The sequence below is a fragment of the Balaenoptera borealis genome, assembly GCF_965194805.1.
Source record: "Balaenoptera borealis genome assembly, chromosome: 1".
In the NCBI taxonomy this organism is placed as follows: domain Eukaryota; kingdom Metazoa; phylum Chordata; class Mammalia; order Artiodactyla; family Balaenopteridae; genus Balaenoptera; species Balaenoptera borealis.
Genome location: NC_138860.1, coordinates 108,467,754 through 108,494,112, shown reverse-complemented (window position 1 = coordinate 108,494,112; position 26,359 = coordinate 108,467,754). Strand labels below are relative to the sequence as shown.

General features: G+C 33.4%; 1 protein-coding gene across 5 annotated transcripts in view; it reads right to left on the bottom strand.

Annotated features, from left to right (window-relative positions):
- DPYD (dihydropyrimidine dehydrogenase) overlaps window positions 1-26,359 on the bottom strand; it is an 815,942-nt gene that overhangs the window by 575,197 nt on the left and 214,386 nt on the right. For all 5 annotated transcript variants that reach the window (XR_014242114.1, XM_082383233.1, XM_082383234.1 and 2 more), the window contains exons 6-7: window positions 11,120-11,316; window positions 5,059-5,140 (exon numbers count right to left, since the gene is read on the bottom strand). Coding sequence is in view for 4 of the 5 variants with exons in the window: in XM_082383233.1 (XP_082239359.1) it covers window positions 5,059-5,140; window positions 11,120-11,316 (279 nt within the window). In the remaining variant the exon portion in view is untranslated. The remainder of the gene's footprint in view (window positions 1-5,058; window positions 5,141-11,119; window positions 11,317-26,359) is intronic.

Genomic DNA, 26,359 nt, shown 5'->3' with positions numbered 1-26,359 from the left:
TTATAGCATATATTAACGTCCCTCTAATGGCTTTAATAATATATGCCTGGGTACTCAAACATCCCAGCTAAATTCAGAATAAAATTCGCTCCACATCAAGCTTAGTGTAAGAGTTATTACTATTTCAATAGAAGGGCTGAATAATAAGCCCTGAGCCAAAGTTCCACCTAATATCTACTCCAGGACTTGACAAAAACTTTCTTTATGCATCCATAATATGTCTTCATACATATAATAATAATTTTAATGTAGGATTAAGGTTTACAACTTTTTTGGTGTGGAACTCTTTTTTGAAACGAACTATGTGACACCCATTATTAAAAAATACAGATAATAATGTACATGCTCTTCACATTTTTCTCATAGAAAATTTGGCTAAATAGACCAAGTATATCCAGAATCTCTAACATAGAAAATAAGATAAAATAATTTAAAAAATAAATTCAGCTCTTTTTAGACACAAAATTATTTTGTTGGCTATTAATGTACATGTTTCTCGCCTTCCAGTAGACATAAAATATGACTTCATATTAGTTTTCAGTAACATCCTATAATATGGAAATGCTTGCTGCAAATAAGCATAATGACAAACAAGATGATGTAGAAAATTTATCAAGAAAGATATCTCAGGGCTTGCCTGGTGGCTCAGTGGTTGAGAGTCTGCCTGCCGATGCAGGGGATACGGGTTCGAGCCCTGGTCTGGGAAGATCCCACATGCCGCGGAGCAGCTAAGCCCGTGAGCCACAACTACTGAGCCTGCGCGTCTGGAGCCTGTGCTCCGCAACAAGAGAGGCTGCGACAGTGAAAGGCCACACACCGCGATGAAGAGTGGCGCCCACTTGCCGCAACTAGAGAAAGCCCTCGCACAGAAACGAAGACCCAGCACAGCCAAAAATAAATAAATAAATAAAAGTGAAATTCTTTAAAAAAAAAAACTCTTTAAAAAAAAAAAAAGATATCTCAGATATTTTTGTTCAAATTATGAAGACAAATTCCTAGCGATTATAAATTTAGTTTAATCAAAGTAGAATTCTGTCAAAATATTGAAAAATGACAAATATACATATTTTAAACATATTTAGAAAAATATAAAATCTTTATGGGGATTTACATTTTTAGCTTTAAAAAATAAAGTCAGTAGAAATATTATAAAGACTATGAAACAAGAATATTTATATATACCTAAATTCTGAATTGCAAAACAAGAAAAGAGTATTTAGTCTAAAAGATTGGTAACATTTTCAGACACAAATATCACAGGGGACTTTGTTAAAGTCTACCTAGGGTTAAAAATAATTGACAGTGGTTTATGCTGAAATTTTTATTCTAAAATAGTTTTATAAAAATATAACAGCTTAGAGGCTATTTCCTCTAAAGAATATTTTTATTATACTAGGAAAAATCCTTTGATGTGAAATTAGTTGAGAGTATACTTGATAAGTTAAAAATCTTATAACTTGCTGATAAGTAAAGTAAAAAATTAAAATTTGAATTCTATCACAAGAATACAGAAGCAAATAAAAACATTATCCTAAAAACTCTGTTTTAAAAGGGAAAAATTATTCAACCTAGAAAAATAAAAATTAAATCAGTATGCAACTCAAAAGGTTGAGAAAGAATAACAAGCAAGTGTAATCATAGCAGGGGGAAAGAATTAATAGAGTCAGCAATTAGTGAATAAGGAAACATAAAACTCTGAGACCTGATTCTTTCAAAGATTACATTAACTAGAGAAACCACTATCTAGTCTTATCAAGAAAAAAAGTTAAGAACACACAATATATAAGTTTTAAGATGTGAGAGCAAATACCATCACAGGCACAGATGAGGTATTTTTATTGTATACTAGAATAATATGTTTAAATCTATGCTAATTAATTCAAAAGTCTCAATGAAACAGAAATTTTTTCTAGGAAAATATATACTGACCAAATTAGCATAAGAATAAAATAGGTGGAAAGACTGTGGAAGATTTTTTTTAAAACATCAATGTTCTGTTTCTCATAAAAAGACTGAAATCAGATGGATAAAATTTTCAAATTTAGCAAAAATATAATTATCAAGACAATATTCTTACCAATAATAAAATAATGAAATGCTTGGAAATTTATTTCTATAAAGCTAGCATAAATCTATAACCAAAATCTATAGCATAACCAAAACTCACAAAGATAACAAATAAAAAATAAAGCAAAACAAAGACAGACTTTCAGTAGCTTTGAAACTCTATAAAGCGAGCAACAGAATCTATTCCCTGTTGTATTTACAGTTTTAATATTCAGTGCATAAATAAGTGAATGCAAAAGAATTTTTTTTAAAAAAACTCATAGAACAAACCTAGTTCTAGATGTACAGATATAATAAAACAATATGCAAGATGTATATAATCCAGAAATGCAAAGATTAATATAACTCAATACATTATCTGAACACAGATTTTCAAAAGGGGCAATTAAAAAATTTAACACCCCTCCTCCATTAAAATAAAACAAAATAACTTAGAATATGTTACTATTCTAAGTCTAGAAAAAGAAAACATTTACTCAATATGATAAAAATGCTATTTCAGAGATCAGAAAAGATGCCATGCATTACCACTTTTATAACATACTAGTGACAATGAAATAGTGGAAGAAAAAAAAATATATATATATAACATACAAATAGAGGGGTTTTTTGTGACACAATATTTGACTGGAAAAATTCGTCTTAGAATAAACAAGAACTAATCTATCAGCTATTAGATATGAAATAAATTGAAATTACTCAACAAGAAATTTAGCTGAAGAACATAGTTGGGAGGGAAGATGATGAATTAAACTAAGTTTATATATGATGAGTGTATGTTATTTGGATGATAAATGTGTTCATTAAACTATTAAGATTACAGGACTGGAGTTCAAAAGAAAGATGGTTCTAGACAAGTCCTTAGCACACCTCTAGGCAAAAGTAAATTCTCAGTAATTATTTATCAAATAAATGAAACAAACCTATTAGAAAGAGAAAAAAATCAGATAATAACCAAGATAATGCTAGATCATGAAAGCTAAAAATACATACATACATGAACAAACATGCATGCATAGATACATGCATGCATACATATCAGAATATATCACATGCTGCACAGGAGCCGAACAGTATAAACCCAGAGAAAAATTCATTTCATTGCCAGGAAATTATTGTTGACTTTAAAATATACAGTGTTAGTTGAGAGGTAAAAACGGAAGGCAGGTTATAAGACGAATTTGGTGATGAGAAAAATGTGGTAACAAGTGTAGAACATTTTTAAAAATATATATCCTTTCATGAATAAAGTTGATAAGTCATAAAAGATGCAAGTATTTCATCAATGGATACAAGTCCTCAAAGCTGAAAAAGAACCTCATTACTGTCTCTCCTCAGAGTGATGGACAAGACAGTATTAACCTTCTCTTTAATTCAGGTTCTAATTCTTTCCTGATAATTTCATAAATTCATAGGGTTTAAAATTCAAATGTACAAAATGGTGATAAACTCCTTCATACACCTTCCCAAAAGCAATCTATACTATCAGATTCTATACATTTCCAGAGCACATATATTTCCAGGCATAAAGAAGCAGATACGTTTATATTTTACACAAATTGTAGTAGCATACTTTTCCCTTTGAACAAATATTGACCAAGGCAAGGGACATTAATTGACTTTGTCAAGGTTATCTGACTATAAAATTTGAAAGTGGCATAATTGTAGCTGAAATGTACATTTTCTGGCACTCAGTGCATTGAATACTATTATGTTTTGAGTTTCCTAGTAAGAGAAATGGGTATGCCCTAATTTATGCAATATATCTGGTACAGTAGAAATCAAATGCAATTTTGTAATTACTTATAAGATGAATTCAGAGGTGTCTTAATTTTTGATTCATCTTCAATCTGAAGTATCACTTAATATATTAGTTTGAAGTCTCAATAATCATGTCCTTATCTAATGAGATTTAGGTAAGAACTTGCATTCAAAATGAAATACATTTAAAGAACTTTTCAGAATATATTTATATAAAGCAAGTAATCACCCTTAAATCTATTTTGAACACTATTTTTGAACTCTGTTTTCATAAAGTTGTGCACATCTGTACTGCATACTTGCTATAAGATTTTTTGTTTGGTGATTATGTGTAAATGTTTCATCGCCTAACCATTGCCAAATAAGATGTAATTATAAGTGTAAATGCACAAAAATACTGTTTTGAGTGTTTCCCTTTTTATTGATTATTTTAATTTTTATTTCTAAATGCAAGAGCCATGAATAGTTTGCACTTTTCAAAACAGCTCCTATATGTACTTACAGAATGTATTATGTAAATCATAGCACTCTGTTAATCTATTATTTTATAGCTATTACAGAAAGGTAAAACTTTTGAAATAAAAATAGCAATAGGTTCAAGTGAAGAGCCAGAGTATGATACTCTTAAATAATACAAAAGAATAGGAATATCTAAAGCTATATTACGAAAGTAAAATGTACTAATTTTTTGACCATCTTTAAAAGAACACAATATTTATTTCACAAAACAATTAAAAATACAGAGCTGTTGCTTTCTACCTTGCTGATTAACTGTTTATGTTGAAAAAGGATTATCACAGTAACACTATTGACATTACGCATATAGTAAATAAAATAAACCTCTATAAGAAATTATGTTCCAAATTGTGAAATACGAATGTTTCAGAGTGCACAAAACTTGCGTGAAAAAAACGTGATTAAAGCAACCAAATCCTTCTATTAGCTGCACTGAACCCCTAAAGCAATTTAGGAATTTGTTTCTTACAGACAATTAATCACATGCAGGCGTGCCAGATGAGAACTATTGATTGCCCTTTTCCAGGCTAGTGGCATTCAGACAGTAGACAGACAAATGCCCTAAGCAAGGAGAAGCATCTTTCTGCTTCTGCCTGGTGTAGCTTTTAATTGTTCTTTCCTAAAGTGTGTGACATTTTGTTGTTAATCTTTAGTGTAGAGCTTACTCCTTTCTTTTGGAGCAATACACATGTAAGTGTTATGTTTTTCACTTACCTTTACACCAAGGTCCTTCATAAGCTCAATCTCAAAATTTACTACATCATATGGTAGCCGGAACTGAGGGATTTCAGAAATACTGAAAATAAAAACGAGAAGCATTTGTGGGAAAATCACCAATTTAAAAAATGCAACATGTCTTTATTGATCAGTATTAAAGGAATAAGTATCTCTTCTGAGGGCATTTTCATATCACATAATGTGATATCATATCACATTTTTATATGCATTTTTATATGCATGACAGAATATGATATGGGTTACAAGAGAAACAGTAGAAACTGATGCAAAAGTAAATAAAAACAATGAAAAACAAATAGTGAGTAGACAATTGGACTATACTTTTAAGTTTATTACAGTATTTAGTTGATTTATTTACTAACACTTCTATAAATTCCTAAGAAAAGAAAATCTTAAAAAAACAAAAATTTGAAAGTATAGTGTTTAATATACATATCATATATACATATATGTATATGTACATACACACATATACTCTATAACTATACCTCTAGCTTGTTCAAATTCAAATCTGTAACTTTGTATTACCATGCTGTTCAGGACATTACAGAATAAGTTCCGTAATGTGATCTACAGAATATTTTTACAGTAAAACAATCTTCTATGAAAGCAATGTGTCCCCAAAGGATTCAGTCATTAAAAAGTAATCCTATTTGATTTCAGTGCTCATTGTTTTCTGTCTTCAAATACAATCACTTCAAGAGTTAATAGTTCATACATAGTATTAAAGGTAAGTTCAAATAACTTTTCAATATCTTATAGCAATAAAAAGGCTACATATGTTCATGAATATATAGCAATTCATGTAGTCATTCATCTATTCATCCAACAAGCATTTACAAAGTACCAGGTACAGTGTTAGCTGCAGTGATTTAATGGTGAATTTGACCAAATTACCACTTTTAATAAGCTCTCATTCTTGTGAGCAAAGATATATAAACAGATCATTACAACAGAATGTAGTACATTCAGTGAAAGAGCTATATCCAAGCACTATAGAGATTGATTTGTAAAATAAATAAATAACTGTTGAAGATGAACTTTCTGGATCATTCAGTGCAAGGTCTTCGAAAGTGCATCTGTAGTCTTTTCATTCTTTGGTGACCTAAGAACTTGATTATTCAATTAATTTCCATACATCAATCAGCAAGGCACCATGCTCAGTGCTATAGAAAATGCAAAGTAGTGAACAGTACAAAATCAAGGCCCTATATTAAAGGAGCTTTCTATCTAGTTAGGGTGTAAGATTATACATAAGAGTGATTTAGGGCATAGGTTAAGAGAGAAAAACCTCCTAAGCTGATCTTTGGCCAACCACACTACCTCAGCGGTTATCATAATGCTCTGGGCACCACACAGGACTCTGCCTTTGTAGGGTAGCAGAATATGCCCCTCCAAATATGCCACTTTGGCACAGGATTATTTTGAGCTGAAGACAATTAAGAAGAAACAGATACAAGAAAAGCTCTCCGGTCCCCTATTATCTGCCAAAAAGCAGTACATAAATTCGCAACGGTGTGTCTTCCTTTCCTGTACCAAGAAGGGCAAAACTCTTAATCACCAGGAAACAATTGTAGACCCTTACCAGCCCAAAGATGGGCACCAAGAGGAATTTACATTACAAGCCTTACTAAATAACTCTTATGTTCCATTAGATTCTCCCATATATTTACCTTCTCACAGTTTGCTGTCCCTAAAAGCATAAACCCCTTTTCCTTTGTCTTGTCACTTCTCCACAAATTTATCATTCTTTGTTAAGATGCTACATAAACCTGAAGTTCTGACCCCCCTTCTCTGAATGACTCATCACTGAGTTCTCCCACATGTATGTACAATACATGTGTTAATAAACACTGTTTTTCTCCTTAATTTGTCTTATGTTAGTTTATTTCACAAGGCAACTACTGACCTAAGAGGATAGAGGATATTTTTTTTCCCTCCTTGTACCTTCCGAGGCTAAGGAGAAAAATTCTTAAATAATATGGATTATAAGTAGGCACAAACAGACACCCAATCTTGATAGGCCAGGGAGTCTGCGGAAGAGAGACTGAAAATGGACTAACATTGGAGTCTGATGAAAGTCCTCAAAAGGCTAGACGGGAAAGCAAAAATTCCAGCTAAATAAACCAACCACAGCAAGGTGAGCCTCTAAATACAGACAGATACACTCTGAGGCTGAGTACCTTCCTCTGACTTGGGATTTTTATGGGCTCTGAATAGAAGTATACAATATGTAAGAAAAAAAAAATGATGCTAGTTTAGGTCAATGGTTCTAATTTAAGATACAGCTCTGAAACAGCAGGTTAATGAAGCAGGAACAATTTTTCTATTGACCAGAAAAAAAGGAGAACACACTCAACCTAGCAAGAAGAAACCGGAGCAAGGAGGAAGTATAACTCTGAAAGCTGAAGTAGCCAGCAGACCAAATGGAATGCCAGGCTGCTAGGGCTTGAGCAGCTCCGCTTAGAATCACATACTGCCCTGAAAGCGTTGTAGCCCACACTTACTTAGCACATGTGTTATGAATAAATGTGTGAGAATCACATCTCCAAGCATCTTCTATAGGAAATAAAAGTAATGTGAGATACTAAAAAGAGTTAGATTTGATCATAATCAAGTAGGCAGGGGATAAGGAGGTAATTATTGATTGTTATAAACATGACACAATTATATTCACCAGTAGATGAGGTCAGCAGACAGATGGGCGATACACACAAACACACACACACTCACACACACACACACTCTCATGGTACAACGTGACAAGTATAAAATACCAAATGTGAACGAGAGTGTTTCAAAGGAGAATTAGCTTATTGCAAGATGAGATCATCAGGTGAAATGTGACATATGATCAGCTTTCAGACAAGTAAAGGCATCTCAAGATGACGAAAATGATAAGGGGGAGGAACAGAAGGGGGAGGAGGGAAAAAAAAAAAGTGTACATGCTGTGTTCAGGGGATGGGCAATGGAGCAGAGGGTTGTCAGCAGGCTTTAACAGGAACACTACCACCCCAGGTACCAGGCAAATTCCTCCGTATTTCAGAGCTCTAAATGCCGTCCATATGTGATGGCACCCACATTTTTATCCTCAAACCTAAATTCCAGACCTTTATATTCTCTTGGACGTCTAATAGGTATCTCAAATTTTTTATACGCCAAACTAAACTTTGGTTCCTCCACCCCAACACATGTCCTCAGACAACTCCTTCCTATGAGTCACTCAACCCCTAAACTCGTACTCTATTCCCTTACCAGCAACACACTAAGTTCAGGTGCAGGCAATAAGGAGGTGCACTGTTTTTAGACGATTTAAAAAGTTATAAAACTGACAAAAATAAGCCTTTTTGTATTATCACCATGAGCAGGTAACTCTAAACAAGTCCGTGATATTCTAAACACTGTCTCCCCCCAAAAAACTCTTTGGTGGATCTAAATTCTAAATAATGGCTACAGTTGTTATAGAGTTTTAGTAATAAATGTTTTTAAAATAAATATCCACATGTGTCAGGTCTACAGTCCTCCGCTCTACCAGCTGAGCTATCAAAGGTGAAGCAATTATACTCCAATAAAGATGTTAAAAAAATGTGTAAGCTTTAAATAATCCCAATTTTATTACCCATTCATTAATAAACTGAGTTCTACAGAACAGTTAATATGGAGAACTCCAGTTAAACAGCAGCCACTGGCACATGCTGATTCACCTACAAGCATATTCCTCATTCCAATGGCCATAGGCAGCATGTGTCTCCACCCCTGCAAGACTACGTATTCCAATGTTTAAACAGTTGATCTGTGATTGATAAAATGATAACACATGAAGCAACATGAATCTACTTCAATTCTATCATTTTGTGTGACCAGAAGTTTTTAACTTGGGTTTAAACTTTAAAATAGTGAAACTGTGAACTATACCTTTAATATTGAAATTATTTTGTTTTAATTGCTAATATTTTGTTTTAGGGGAGTGAATAAAAATAATTATAATCACCAATTATTACATAGTTCTCTTTGAAGATTATTTTATTGTACAGACTAGAGGATAACCATATTTTTAAAATTATCTATTCCATATATCAAATGCTCTAGGGACAACACTAAACTGCCATTTTTGAAACCCCCTCATGCATTTATAAACACCCTGACATACTCTATATTTGGTTTATTGTTGCTTTATTGTCTACCCCCCCACTACCAGAAAAGCCCCATGAGAACAGGCACTTTGCTTTATTTACCTTTGTATCTCTAGGGCCGGAGACAATGACTAGCACATAGTAGGAGATCAATAAATAAAAAAGGAAGGAAGGAAGGAAGGGAGGAAGGGAGGGAGATTACCCTCAAGACTGCATGTTGAGAAAGGGGATACAAGGATAGAAGACGGAATTTAATTGGAATGGTTACTTCCCAAATTTGTTGTACTTATAAAAACAGACTTTCATTCTTCTATACGTGCTCTTTTAACAATCTAAAGTTTTGAAAGAAATTTTCCCTGTGGCCACAAATCCTTTAGTACAATCAGTGGAATGCCCAGATAACCTAAAAAAATAATTGTTCTTGTATGTTCATGTTTCTTTCATCTAAATGGAATTAACCAGTAACAACCTCCTTCCATTCTTTTTAAAGCACGATGCTCATACTCTGATAAAACTTTGCTGTAGTTTATTACGCTACAGGTACCACACTTTAAATTTGTGTTACATCACACACGTTCTCAAAATATTTTCTATGACTAAAACTATTTCACTTAAATCCCATTTCCTTATTGTGAATCCATAGGTTGTCTTTTTGTTTTGTTGATGATTTCCTTTGCTGTGCAAAAGCTTTTAAGTTTGATTAGGTCCCATTTGCTTATTTTTGTTTCTATTTCTTTTGCCTTGGGAGACTGATCTAAGAAAATATTGCTAAGATTCATGTCAGAGAATGTTTTGCCTCTGTTCTCTTGCAGGACTTCTATGGTGTCATGTCTTATATTTAGGTCTTTAAACCATTTTGAGTTTATTTTTCTATATGGCGTGAGTGTTTTAAGTTCATTGATTTACATGTAAGCTGTCCAGGTTGCCCAACATCAGTCGTTGAAGAGATTGCCTTTTCTCCATTGTATATTCTATAGAGTTCCATTTATTTTAAATAAAGCAAACTCCATCCAATTTCTAAGCTTGATATGAATTTCTGAAAATCAGATACAAAGTGAATACTTTCCATTTCAGTGTATGAATCTTCATGGGAATAAATGATTATGTGACTGAATCCTGGTTTAATAATGATGCTGATTAATAGCAAATAATAATATGGTATCTATGTGATAAACACTGCATAAATGTACATTAAAATGGAACATTTTTAGTAGATTCTAACATAATTGTAATCAAATGCAAAACTTAAAGAGATTGGAGAATGAAAATACGTGACCAGGACAGAACGTCTGTGTACACCACAAAATGAATCATCCTATATTCTGTGGAGTTTGGTTTCCCCATCTCTAATTAGCATAATTTTCACATATATATATTGCCGTTAAAGGAAAGATTCACAGGGGTGAAATAAGCTTTCTTTTTTTTTTTTTAAATATTTTTTTGATGTGGACCATTTTTTTAAAGTCTTTATTGAATTTGTTATAATAGTGCTTCTGTTTTATGTTTTGGTTTTTTTGGCCACGAGGCATGTGTGATCTTACCTCCCTGACCATGGATTTAACCCGCACCCCCTGCATTCGAAGGCAAAGTCTTAACTGCTGGACAGCCAGGGAAGTCCTGAAATAAACTTTCATATGATTGGTTCCTCTATTCATAAAATATTTTGCTGAGATTTCTCTTAAATTCACAGAACTAGACAGAGAAATTTTAAAATAAATATTGCTTAAAGCCAACTGCAAATTTAAAGTGAATAATGAAATCAAAATTTGAGCATTTGGAAAAAGAACACTTAAAATACCATCTGTGAGCCTGAAGTTCCTATACGATTACGAACCAACAATATTCATAATCGTTTTACCCCATCATTTTTGACACTGTGAACATGAAATAAATGTAGGCATTACCTTAAACCACCAACGTATTCTTGTTTTTCAAATATAGTGATGTCAGAGTAGCCTAATCGAGCCAAGAAGGAAGCACAACTTATACTTGCAGGCCCAGCACCCAAAAGAGCAATCTTTGCAGAATAGGCTTCAGGCATTTTTTCTGGGGGAGGCAGAAGATGATTCCTGATTTGTGGGATATTCATTGCTTTGAACACCTACGGAGAAATCAATTGGCATGGTTAAAATTTTTAAGCTAACTTTTACATCCTCAAACATATTTTTAATGTTTCAAATCCATTTGTGCTTTTAATAGAAATAAGCAGTACATTTTAAGTATTAGCATACTTAGAAGTTATACTGGGTCAAGCCAATGGCAACTTATGCTTGACTAACTCTTTCTCAGTCTTTGAAATTCCTGTCTAAGGTCCTCTAGGAAGCATTCTGACTCGCTTTCCCTACTCCAGCCCTGGTCCAAGTTAATTGCTCCTCCTCTGAGCTCCTGTATCATACTGTGTATGCTATTAACGAAACCATTTACCATGTGTGTCACGTTTCCATGTTAGTCAGCGGAACATTAGTTCTTGAGTCAGAGAATATGTCATATATAAAAACACACACATATAACTTATTAACTATTTGTTTTAAATATTTTTAGAAACATGTTACCATTGTATAACCAGCAGTGAGCACTAACCTGGCACATAGACATTCAGTAGATAATTTATGACACCTGCTTCTGGTTATGATAGATTAGCTTTTGAAGGATAACGTTTCAAAAATATGTTGGAAGCACTGGAGAGCCTCTGAAGTAAGCCTGACTAGAGGAGTCAAGATCTCAGAAAAAAGGGAACAGCAGAGAAGTGAGATGACAGTTTAGGAGTTACTTTTACCCTGAGGGAATTCGCCACTTCTTAGCAGAGTGAGGAATCTTGTAGATAGATGACCACAGCTCAGAAGAGACAGTAAGAGAGATTTTAGCTAATTTTCTAGGACTAGAGAGACACAGTGTTTATAAACAAAACAAATCTCTATAAAGCAGAAGGGAGCTTTCTGCACTCTGAGAGGCCAGAAGAAACAACTGGAGTACAGGAGTAGCTGAAGAAGAAGTCCTAGTAAACACCTTAGCATACAGCTGAAACTTCTGGAGGGCTGTACTCTGCAAGTGGGGCGAACCAGAGGTAGACATGTAACCCAGCCTGATTTAGATGAAGGTGATAAGGTCTCACTCCTGTCTACCTCCCAAATGGTAGGGTGAACCTTCTGTGGAGGATAATAAGTCAACTGCAACATCTACAAATTTTCATATACAAGGCCTGGCTTTTGATCAAAGAAGCCCAGGCCTCTCATTAACTAAGAACTAAGAACTGCCAATAACTCAGAAAACATAAAGATATGCATACATAATCCAGTAAGTGTAGTTATCAAAGATAGATTTTAGAATAACTATAATGAACATGTTCAAAAAATACATAAGAATGTGAACTTTAGCAGGAAACTTGAATTTGTTTAAAAAAAATAAAAGAAACTTTAGAAAAGAAAAAAATTCAAAATTAAAATTGAAAACTAAATAAATGTACTTAACAGTAATTTGAACAGGTGAACAAAAATGGACTCATAAACTGAAGATGGGTCAATGTTTTGTTCTGTTATTTGTAAATTACTATTGCACTGGATTTTCCCCCTTAGTTTTATAGTAGGGTGCATCAACCTTGGTAGTTTTTCAGATGAACTGAATATTTGGATGAAATTTTGTAAACTTCATCACAAAAGCAACATGTTTAGAAGTCTGGCTTTAAAATTATGCTCTTGGGGTTGAGTCGTGACCTCCGTCATTCTCACAGTGTACAGTATTGAATAAGTGCTTTCACATCTCCATGCTTCAGTCTCCTCAAACTGTAAAGTGGGGTTAATAATATCTATCTCATAGGGCTAATATGAGGATTAAATGAGTTGATACATGTAAACCTAATCTGAGGGTTTCTCTTCCCATCTGTAATGAATGCCAGGGCACAGGAGAATTGTACCACACAGTAGGCATCCAGCAAGATTTTGATGAATTTCAAAATTCCTGAACTCCAGTGATAGGTTTCAACAAATGAGTAACACATGCAGTTCTTCCTCAGTGATACAAAAGGATGGTTATTTATAGGTTATTTGTAAGTGAATAATCTTGAGGAACATTTTAAATAGATTTCCTTGTATAATCGCCCTGTGATTTCTGACTTTTCACTCATCTGGAAAGTGCATTTCTTTCATCACTCCATATTGACTTTACTAGCATTTTCCCCATAATTTTCATATTATTTTGAGGCAAGGGGGAAATTTTCCTGATTTTTAAAATGGAAAGACTGAGACACAGAGAGGGGCCATGTAATTTTCCCCCAAGCCTCCTCACGTTCTGGAGACAGAAACAGTATAATTTTCTAATAATTATGCAGTGCTTTCTAAATGGAAAAGGACATAACATGGTAAATGCAAAGATATTTACCGATTCTAATTTGAGAGTACCCTTTTTCTCATTTAAATCTTAGTTTCTAAAATGGTACTTAATGGAAATAAACACAAATATTTGGTAGCTGTATTTCTTCCTCAACTACTCTACTTGTTCTTATTAACCAAGCAATAGCAACTATAAACTATAGGGGAATCATGACAAAGTTTTCTTGGATATTTCAGAATATCTCCACTAGTTGAAGCATATATTGTAAAAGGTGAGTTGTATTCAACAAATCCCATAAGACTTTTATATTTTTGCAAGTATTTAACTTGATTTTATTATAGAATAAAACATAATTTCTGGTCATTTCTAAAGAGATACTATTTCATCAGTGTAGGTCTAAGAGGAAACTTAATAAAAATAATACTTGGTTTTCATTTTGCTGGTTTCAGTTTCTTTGAGTTAATTAATTAGCAATATGACAGTCTGGTTACCTTTTGAATGCTTAAATGGAGAGAGATTGTTATTTGTGCATCCATAAGTAAGTTACCTCAAATTACATGCCTTCTAGGAGACGCTTCTATGTAATTTTCTTTGTAACTTGCTTCCTTTTGTGAAAGAAGTCAAAGGAAGTACTGAGTACATACTATTCACTGCACTCATCCTTTGAAAAGAAATATTCCTGGGCTGTCTGACAGTTTCTTCACCACAATTAAACAAGGGACACCAAAAGTGGGACCTGTGTTTCAAACACATCAGAAATAAGGAAAACTTCACGCTATGGCAAATTTTTAGTTATCAAAATTATTAATGCATTAGTGATTCTTAAAAAATGTTGTTTCGTTCTTTTCTTATTAAAATAGACGTTATTGTGAGACATCGCTGGCATGGTAAAAATACTGTGTAATTTGAAATCAGAATATTCTGTTCCATTAAATTTCCACCTTAATTTGGTAAATATCTTTATGTGCCCTCTATGCACTAGATACTAGTATGAATAAGACAAACACAGACCTTCCAGTAAGTAGTTCCCTGTGTTACAGGGTACTCATATGTCTTAAATATAGAAAAATTATTACAATGCAATCTGTCCATGTGTAGGGTTCATTTTTATACATGGTGCTGTTGGAGCTGGTGAGAAAGAAATGTTATCCCAGAAGGGAAGAAAGATAACGCCTTAGCCAAATCTTAAAAAAATGACACATGTTATTGTGGAGAGGATTTCACCTCTCTAAATGTCAGCTCTAAAATTAAGAGAGTAATAATTACTTCAACAATTTATTGTGAAGATTGAATAAATCAATGATGATAACCTCCCGGGATTAATGCTTTCTCTTTATAAGGCACTCTCGTAGGTGCTTAACATTTATATCTCCAGCCCTAAGAATCTTTAAAGTTAGGTATGATTGCTCATTTTATAGACAGCAGAACTGATTCCTAACTTATTTTTCTACATTATAGTTCATATTTTTATTATGATTAAACTATATGTTCTATTCGTGATTTAAGGCTACAACTGAATTAAATAGTTAAGTTGACAAAATACAATTAGAAAACATAGGTGTGTGTACTTTGGTTATGAGCAACTTTACTGATCCAAAATCATATGTAGGTTCAAACTAATCAGTGCAAGCACTCATTTGCCTTCAGAATTTGCTCATGCTGTTCTCTGTGCCTTGAATTCTCACCCACTCCCGACTTTACCACACTTGATGAACACCTTTCAGGATTCGGTTTAAATTTCACTTTCTCAACTCAGCTTCCCCTCCCTGCTAGACTATCTGTTAGGGTTCCTAGCTACTGGCTCCCACAGTATTGTCTGACTGCACCCTCGCCGCACTTCATTGTAATTTGCTTGCTTTATTGTCTTTCTCACTAGGCAATAAGCTCCCTGAGGGCTAGTATCATTCCTATGTTGTTCATCACTGTATCCTTAGCACCCAGACACTGCCTAGTACCTAGTTAGTCACTCAAATATGTGTTCAATGCTGGAGTTGGAAAATAAAGCTGCCGGGGGTCAGGCAATCCATGCTACAGCTTGCTGGGGACAAAAGGAGAGCAGGGAGGCAACAGAGAGTGATGGAGACATGGTAGACTGGAGAGATCATTCCCCCGTCCTATCAGCTTCAACTGATTTTTAATATGATTTTTCTAGAAACAGCAGTAATGGTTAACTACTTATAAGCAGATCAATAAAATAATAAAAGAACAGTAATTAGAAGGCAGCCATAATTGAAATGTACTGGTTGTTATGTGATATGCCAGATAATCATTTACTAAACTATTTTCAAAGAGCCAGGTTTTCTTTGTAGATCATCATTATTTTTGTTCTCATTTTCTATTTCATTATTTTTCTATTATTTTCAGTTCCTTTCTTCTACTTTTTCCACATTTACCACCAACACATCCCTCCTCCACCTGTTTCCTCTCTCTCTAGCTTCTTGAAATGAAACCTGCTTACTTATATATAATCCTTATCTCTTCTGTTATACACACTTAACACAATAAATTTTCATGTAAAAACGGCTTCGGCTACATTTTACAGGTTGTCAATGGAAATTGTGTCATTCAGGTCTAAATATTTTATAATTTCTATTGTGATAACCTCTTTAACCCATGAGCTATTTACAAATGTGTGTTTTAAATTTGTTGCTATTGCCTTCATTTTGACAACATTTTTATTTTTGATTTCTAATTTAGTTGTGTTGCAGAAAAATGCAGTCTGTATGTATTTATTTGGAAACAATATATACATATATATACACACACATATATATCTATATGCACTCACTCTATATTAGTTGGGTACAGGAACCTTTCTGGATTTATTAAATCAATCTAATAAACTTTATTCAAAAAAATCTTACAAATTTTGAGTAAGGCCATATTGTAATGTATATGTAAATTTATGAATTTTATATTTTTAAGACATTTATTCTTCTTTTCATTAATTGTTTTTCTCTTTATTTTTATTAGTACACTTTCCCTAAAATTCCACTTTTGTTACATATGAATATCACTACGTTAACTTTTTTTGGTTACTATCTGCAAGGTTTCTTTTTTCAACCACCTTATTTTCAAGATATCTGATAAGGTCTTTCTCTTCTAAACCTCATATAGCTGTTTGGAGTATTTATTTTTAATCCATAATAAAGTCACTTATGTTTTAATAAGTAAACTTAATAAATGTAAGTTATTATGATTAACTATATATTTGTACGTATTTCTACTATCTGCTCTGTGTTTCCTGTTTACCATATTTTGTATTTGCTTCTCTCTCTCGTTTTTTATTTTTCCTTTCCTGTCTCTCACTGGATTAAGTTTTCTACCCACCCACCCCTCTTTGATTCTATGATTTCTTAGAAGTTACAGGTGGTATTTCTATATTTTTTGTGATTACCTTTTAATTTTTAACATAGATATTTCAATGTTTTTAAAACATTGAAGAGAGATATCAAGTATCTCTTTCCTCCCAACACTAAAGGCCCTTAGCACCCTTAACTGTGCTCTACCACACCCATCTCAACACCTTCCTTGTCAATTTTATATAAAATTTTATCTCTATCTTTTTTAACACCCCAAAATGAGTTGTTATCATTACCTTAAAGTCAATAGTTAATTTTATTTACCACCATATTTTTCTGGTTTATTTGCTTACCATCATTTCTTACATCTCTCTCTCATTCCAAGTTTGTCTCAGTCATGCTGAAGAATAACTTTTAGCAGTTCTTATAACAAGGTGAGTAATAAGTCACCTTAGATTTTAAATGCTTAAAATACCTTTACTCATGCTTGTATTGTTAAGGGAGAAATACAGTTCTTTATCTTAGTCCTTTAAAAAAAGTGTTCTTGGCTTCTAACATCTATGGATGCTGACGAAAAGTCTGGGGTCAGTCTAAATGTTGTTTGGTTTTAAAGTAATCTGTTTTTTCTTTTTCTGGAAGCTGCTTCTTTTGAGATCTTTGGTATTTCACAATATTATAATCGTGTGTCTAATAGAGGGGCTTACATCTTTCCTTTCTTTTGGAAAATTCTCTACCATAACTGCCTTAAGGCTGCTCTTCACCAATCTCTTTCTATTCCATTTCTAAATTTAACTTTTTACTGGTATTTTTACTACAGTGAATATTTCCAATCAACTATTTTTCATACCAAATTCATTGGTTTTTTTCATAATTTTACCTTATTTTTATGGATATTGTTTTCTATTTATTTTAAAGGCCTGATTATGGTAGTATTTGGTTTGATTAGGATAAAATCATCTATAGGTTGAGTCTTTTGATTATCACTGGCAGCATTAGCTTTTTTAATGTGGCTTTGGACTTTTTGTTCCAGACTTATTCTGAGAGAAAGTTTTCTGTCTTTGCACTTACCCTCTTGCTTCTTATGTACAGTACGTGATGGCCTCCACCCAGCATCACTCCTCTCCCTCTACCCCACTGCAGAACCAGGTCTCTAACTGGAAGCCCAGGGCTCTAGTCCCCAGGTGATACTTAGAGATAACACAGAAGCAAGTTACTGGGCCACTAGGCACATGCCCAAAACACTGGGGCACAGCTCTCACTGCTTCTCTTTGTAGCTTCATATAAGCCCTAGCCCTGCACCTATTTTTTTTAAAAACTTTCTACCAGGGGTAGGTAAATCCAGTCCTCTACGATACATAATGTTTTTGGTACTTATTATCCCACACCAGTCAAACTCCCCAGCAGCCCCTGATTGTTTGCTTATACAGAGCCTAGCAGACAGTGGCCCAAGTCCCCTGTTTACTATTGAATATTTCTATACCATTTCTGGCCCCAAAAGGTATTTATCTTCCTTTTTAGTTCAGCTATTAACTTTTCTTGTGTGCTTATTATATTTCATTTATCGTTACACTTTGGAGCAAATGAGTATTTAAATTTTAACTCCCAGCATAATGGCTCTTACAAGTGATTCATGCTGATACACTATTACTGCTTTGTACTACTTTATAGTACTACTCATCAAATATATTTGAGAAAAAAATACATATTTTTAAGTTGTTAAGATTCAAACGAATGAAAGTCCATCCTTCTACACTGTAACGTGCCCACAAGAGTATATATATTTGAACTTATAAAAAACAAATTCAAAAAAAACATTAATAGCAAATAATCTTAAAAACCATGTGATTTCGGTAAATTTCAATGTTATTGCCCCAAATCTCTGAACGTATTGTTATGTGTTAAAACTCCAGATACTAATATATAGTTTTAAGACAAACTAAAATGTGATGAAAATCATCTAACAATTTATCCATACTGCAGTTTAATTATTCATCATTGTGCCAGCACTGAGTATTTTTTTTAAATTTTTATTGGAGTATAGTTGCTTTACAATGTTGTGTTAGTTTCTACTGTACAGCAAAGTGAATCAGCTATATGTATACATATACCCCCCCTTTTTTGGATTTCCTTCCCATTTAGGTCACCACAGAGTACTGCGTAGAGTTCCTGTGCTATATAGTAGGTTCTCATTAGTTATCTATTTTATACATAGTATCAAGAGTGTATATATGTCAATCCCAATCTCCCAATTCATCTCACCCCCCAACCCCACACTAAGTATGTTTAATAAATTTCTAAAGATTTTTGGAAAAGAATGGCAAATATTTACTGAAATCTTTATCAAGACATTATTTTTTTCTATTAATCATTGCATTAAGACCAAAAGGAGAGACACAAATGAAGCCTGTATGGACATTACTTGTGTTTGCATCCCCAAGAGCAGCCCTCTTGATTTTATTGATACAAACTATTGATTTTATTACTCTTTAATGCATATCTTTCATGTACGTCTTATTTCTCTCAGAAATACTTTTTTTCTTTTCTATGAACAGTATTCACAAACTATTGATAACACTGCTTTCAAATAGGAGTAGTATGGAGAAATTTTATTCAAAGATGATACAAGTTTGGGACAATAAGGCAAGTGTGAGGTGTCATCAAATCTAACAACTATTCGCTAATCCATATTCTATTTATAGATGAACTGCACAAGGCATTAGCCATAAATATTGGTTATTATCCATAAATATTGGTTACTATCCATTATCATGGTAATATATCTTAGATTATACACATGAACTAGCAGATCTTATTAACCAGTTTGCCAAACTGTATCATAAATGTGTTAGACTCATTCTTAAATGTATTTATAGACCAGTTACCACAAAATCAGGCTTAGGTTTTCCTAATTAATATAAAACTTTAGATAAAAGCTTAAACTTCAGGGCTCTCAATTGCATGGGTCCCTTCCAAGGCCCTGCATTTAAATTTGTAGCAGTACTTTTGTGTAATTCTTCAAAGAAGGAGCCCAAAGTTTATCATCTCAGGCTCCATGAAACCTGAATACTAGCTGTATAATAATCCTTCAATGGCAAGAAGAAAAGAAACAAAAAAGCTCACTGGTAACATATATAAATAAAGAAAATGACTAAGCCATATGTGTTGGTCTTACACAACCTATTTTAATATAGTTGCTTCATATCTAACAGAAAATGAGGTACAGTGACCTCATTTTGTGAGTTGTAAGGTACAGTGACTGAGGTATTTGTGGCTGAGTCAACAAGGTGTAACACTGTGAGCTTGCAACCAGAAAACCCAAGTTTACATTGACTTTGTATCAATGAATTATAACATGAGGCGGGACAAGTGACAGTTTGTGAAATAATGGGAATTAGATGTTTTGTTTATCTGCCCTTTATTACATGTGAAATTGTGTAAGCCTCTGCCCTTTATTACATGTGAAATTGTGTAAGCCTCTTGTTACTCATACAAAAAAATGAGAGTGATGACATTTACCTAGAGGGTTATTTTGAGTATCAGTCAAGTTCTAAGTAAAGTACCTAACATTGTCCAGGGCTAAAGGAGTTTGTTTAACAAACTATGATTTTCTAATCATTTTGATCCTTGGTTTCCTCATGCCTAAAATGGGAAAAACATTGGCTAGTTTACATGTCTTAATGGTTGTTTTTCAACATTTTAAAGTGAGATTTTTTTTTAAGTGAGATAGTATAAAAAAGGATTGAAGTGCTATGCAAGTATGGAGTATTATGATGCTACATTTTCCCCATACCTGATCCTATCCTTTGTACTAAGGTCTAATCACCTCCAAAACCAAATATCAAAAATTAATGAAGATTAGAGAGGGGAGACAGCAGACGCAAGAAGAACTACAATCCTGCAGCCTGTGGAACAAAAACCATATTCACAGAAAGACAGAAAAGATGAAAAGGCAGAGGGCTAAGTACCAGATGAAGGAACAAGATAAAACCCCAGAAAAACAACTAAATGAAGTGGAGATAGGCACCTTCCAGATAAAGAATTCAGAATAATGATAGTGAAGATGATCCAGGACCTCAGAAAAAGAATGGAGGCAAAGATCAAGAAGATGCAAGAAATGTTTAACAAAGGCCTAGAAGAATTAAAGAACAAACAAACAGAAATGAACAATACAATAACTGAAATGAAAACTACACTAGAAGGAATCAATAGCAGAATAACTGAGGCAGAAGAACAGATAAGTGACGTGAAAGACAGAATGGTGGAATTCACTGCTGCAGAACAGAATAAAGAAAAAAGAATGAAAAGCAATGAAGACAGCCTCAGAGACCTCTGGGACAACATTAAACCTAAGAACATTCGCATTATACGGGTCCCAGAAGGAGAAGAGAGAGAGAAAGGACCAGAGAAAATATTTGAAGAGATTATAGTCGAAAACTTCCCTAACATGGGAAAGTAAGAGCCACCCAAGTCCAGGAAGTACAGAGTCCCATACAGGATAAACCCAAGGAGAAACACGCCGAGATACATAGTAATCAAATCGGCAAAAATTAAAGACAAAGAAAAATTATTGAAAGCAGCAAGGGAAAAATGACAAATAACATACAAGGGAACTCCCATAAGGTTAACAGCTGATTTCTCAGCAGAAACTCTCCAAGCCAGAAGGGAGTGGCACGATATACTTAAAGTGATGAAAGGGAAGAACCTACAACCAAGATTACTCTACCCGGCAAGGATCTCATTCAGATTCAATGGAGACATCAAAAGCTTTACAGACAAGCAAAAGCTAAGAGAATTCAGCACCACCAAACCAGCTCTACAACAAATGCTAAAGGAACTTCTCTAAGTGGGAAACACAAGAGAAGAAAAGGACATACAAAAACAAACCCAAAACAATTAAGAAAATGGTAATAGGAACATACATATCGATAATTACCTTAAACGTGAATGGATTAAATGCTCCAACCAAAAGGCACAGGCTTGCTGAATGGATACAAAAACAAGACCCATATATGTGCTGTCTACAAGAGACCCATTTCCGACCTAGGGACACATACAGACTGAAAGTGAGGGGATGGAAAAAGATATTCCATGCAAATGGAAATCAAAAGAAAGCTGGAGTAGCAATACTCATATCAGATAAAATAGACTTTAAAATAAAGAATGCTACAAGAGACAAGGAAGGACACTACATAATGATCAAGGGATCAATCCAAGAAGAAGATATAACAATTATAAATATATATGCACCCAACATAGGAGCACCTCAATACATAAGGCAACTGCTAACAGATATAAAAGAGGAAATCAACAGTAACACAATAATAGTGGGGGACATTAACACCCCACTTACACCAATGGACAGATCATCCAAAATGAAAATAAATAAGGAAACAGAAGCTTTAAATGAACGATAGACCACGTAGATTTAATTGATATTTATAGGACATTCCATCCAAAAACAGCAGATAACACTGTCTTCTCAAGTGCTCATGGAACATTCTCCAGGATAGATCATATCTTGGGTCACAAATCAAGCCTCAGTAAATTTAAGAAAATTGAAATCATATCAAGCATCTTTTCTGACCACAACGCTATGAGATTAGAAATCAATTACTGGGGAAAAAACGTAAAAAACACAAACACATGGAGGCTAAACAATACGTTACTAAATAAATAACCAAGAGATCACTGAAGAAATCAAAGAGGAAATCAAAAAATACCTAGAGACAAATGACAATGAAAACACGACAATCCAAAACCTATGGGATGCAGCAAAAGCAGTCTAAGAGGGAAGTTTATAGCTATACAAGCCTACCTCAAGAAACAAGAAAAATCTCAAATAAACAATTTAACAACAACAACAAAAAATTAATGAAGATTGGATTATTAGTTCAGGGATACTAATGTAAATGCATATGCCTTATTAAGTCTGTTATGAAATTTCGTTGTTGGTTTGTATTATTTCCTGAGAAACTACAATGTTTCTCAGGACATGTAGTATGTAGAAGCAGCCTACAACAATACTTAATTCTAATCGATGTTCAATCAATGTTTGTTTGATTAACTGAATCCTTACCTAGTGGGAGCTTAATACACTGGGTGTTCATACAAGCCAGTTTTCCTGGTATAGTCCTGGTTTGTTTCTGTTGCCCTGAATTAATTATTAATAGTGTTCTCATTCACTCTCCAAAGTATCTCGGTCATTTGTTTTATTAACTGATTTATAAAGCAATCGACATAACACACAGAGTATATCCAATCTCACATTTCAGTTTATGCACTTTTTCTTAATAATTGATTTTAATATGAGGACTGCGCCTATATTTTTTATTCGTCTCTACTTATCTATTTGATAGATGGGATGCATCACAAAAAAACATTATTTGAGAGAGGACATGCAATACTCTATTATTTATTAGTGTATGTGTGTCTATATTCTCCTCTGATATACCTGTAGAAGGCAAAAGTTTAAGGCTTTCAGTGGCTCCATGTTCAAGATGAAGATATGGTAGAAATAATATTTGTCCTATTAAAATAATCACTAACTCAAGTAATCATGTTCCTTCTTCATTCACAATTCTTTTAAGTATTTATTGTAGCATTTAACAAAATACAAATATTGATGTCATTTAAGTAATTTTACTAGGTTACTTAATGTAGCCTCATAATACCTGGCTGTTTGAATCATATCAGTGTATTTTTTTATTATATTATAAGCACTGGTCAATTTGATTTCAACTGTGCCTACTCAATAAAACATAGAAATAAATACAAATAGTATATGATGGTATATAAATAGTATATGATGGTATATAAATAGTATATGATGGTGGGCTAAGAACTGGGTATTACAAATGAGAGGTGATATAAAAAACCTGCTGAGAGATACAATTAGAGAAAAACCTAAAGAGTAATTCTGTTCTCAGTGAGTCATCTGATTTAGTCTGGAATTCCGTTTGTCAGTTCCATTCTTAACTGAAAATATGAAAAGTAAACTAAAAGTACAGTGTCAAGAAGTATATGCCACACAAAACAGTATATTTAATGGGTATTAAAATAATCTCATAAAACATTTACTGGGAAAAACAGATACTGTTTTTAGATACCAATTTCATAATCTAATGTATTCCTAAAAATTCATAATTGAGGCAGCAATCTTAAGTACTAATCCTCTGAACCTCATTCACTTTAAGATTTAGAGTCAAACTTTAGAACCTTGGACTTTCAATTTTAATTTTTCTAAATTGTCTCTAAAACTCTTTAACATCAGTAGAAGGGAAGTGATTTGACATGCGGCTAATTATCTACTTATAGTTGTTTTTCAAACTTTAGAAATGAGTAGAAAAATGCATTCTCATTTCATTATCCTTTTGCAACAATTCATTAGTTAAATTTGAGAGGTAATGAGAGTGTAGTTGGTTTATTAAATGTGATAAATATATGATTTCTTTAAAATTTAACTAAATGATCAAACACATTTTAAAATAAAATTTTCAAGTGTTACATTTGTGTAGAGAAATTTTTAAGACCCTGATGAAATTGATATGAAAATCCATAGCAAACTATTATTTCCAAAATTGTTTTATTGAAGCACTATTATTATACCTAACTGAACTAGGAAAAACTGCCTCCATGAGAGATTTGGAATCACCCTGTAGCCTGTTTGTCCCACAGGCACACAAAAGTGTATGAAGCAAGGTCACCGCAGATGTGAGGACAGCAAAGGATTGACAATACAGGGCAAAAAGAAAGTAGCTGAGTAGCTGGTCTCCTGATTCTCCTCATGCTATCCTTTGTGTGATTTATTCCTTTTCTACCACAGTCCCTCCAAATCATATGCCCATGTTCAAATGGAAAGGTGTAAGGTACGGATTTAAATGATAATGGCAGACTACAGAGTTGATATTTTAAAAATCACTTATAAGTTATAGGAAAAACAATTTTGAAAAATATCATACTATTTTACTTTGCTTTCCTAACCTTTGCTTAATTTGGCTGAAAAATAGATTTATATTTCTTTAAAGGTCAAAAATCAATCATTGTTTTATCAAACAACCAAAACATGAAATTATCTGCATCATGTCCCACTTTGACTTAAGTATTCATGTCAGTAGTTTAGTAGTTTGAAAGAATAATAGTATTTTGTATACTGTTATTTATAAATTAATAATTTAATATTTTTATTTTAATATTATTTAAAATATTTATACTTTTTCTTTTCACTGGAAGCCAATTAGTTCATTGTATTTTGCTTATTTTTTTAATTGAAGTATAGTTGATTTAGTGTTAGTTTCAGGTGTACAGCATAGTGATTCAGTATTTTGCAGATTATACTCCATTTTAGGTTATTACAAGATAATGAGTATAATTCCCTGTGCTATATAGTATATCCTTGCTGCTTATCTATTTTATACATAGTAGTTTGTATCTGTTAATTCCATATCCCTAGTTTGTCCACCCCATTCCCTCTCCCCTTTGGTAACCACAAGTTTGTTTTCTATATCTGTGAGTCTGTTTCTGCTTACCTTCACAACTTTGATAGCTGGGTATATTTAAGTAAACAACCCTTTGACAGAACTCTCTAAAATAACTTGCCCTAAGTAGTCAACTTAAAAAAAAAAAAAAAAAAAAGAATGGAAAGCTTTTCTATATAGTTCTACTGGGATATTTTTATTTATGATTTGATAGATACATTTGAAGCCACAGTAATACAAAGTAAAAATGGAACGTAATAAGAAGATACATTCCTATCTAAATTCCATGAGTCACTTAAAATGCACTTAATGCCATTCTAATCTATGCTATGTCTTAAATAAATAGAGTGCTTTGGAAAGCAGTGGTAGTAACCTCACTAAAACCAAGTGAGAGTTCTCAGAGGAATGGTGTTTCCCTTTCTCTCCCTCTCTCTGTTTCCTCTCTCCCGCTCTCTCTCTCTCTCTCTTTCTCTCTCTCTCTCTCTCCCCCCCTTCCCTTTCCTTATCGCTCTCCCCCTTTCGCCTTCTCCCTCTCTGTTGTCAGGTCACTGACAAACTAACAATATTATTTTAACTCATCTTGTTTTGAAATGCAGTCTTAGTTCGTATACATATTGCGTGACCTTTTACTTACTACATCCTTGCAAGCTTGCCCTGTTTTAATGAAGAGGCAATGAGTCCCCAAAGAAAAATGTGGAAGAATTCAAGTGAATCTTCTCCATCAACTAAGGATTTTCTCAGGTTGTAAAGATCATACCTTGCACTGGTCAGGTAAGCCTAATGCAATTTTGAATTTGGTAGGAAAAGAAATTAAATCCAAGAATTTATTGCAACAACTCACAACCTCAAATTGTTTCTATTTTCTCATTCCCAGGAGCCCTTCCTTAGAATTAACCTGTCAGAAAGCAGGAAGGGAATAACCCTGATTTATTACTAAAAGCAAAGTGAGATTTAAGCTTGAGGGATACTATGGGAAGGGTCCTATAAAGAAAGAAAATATTGCGTTTAAGTTGACAAAATCAGACAGGGAAGTCATTAACTA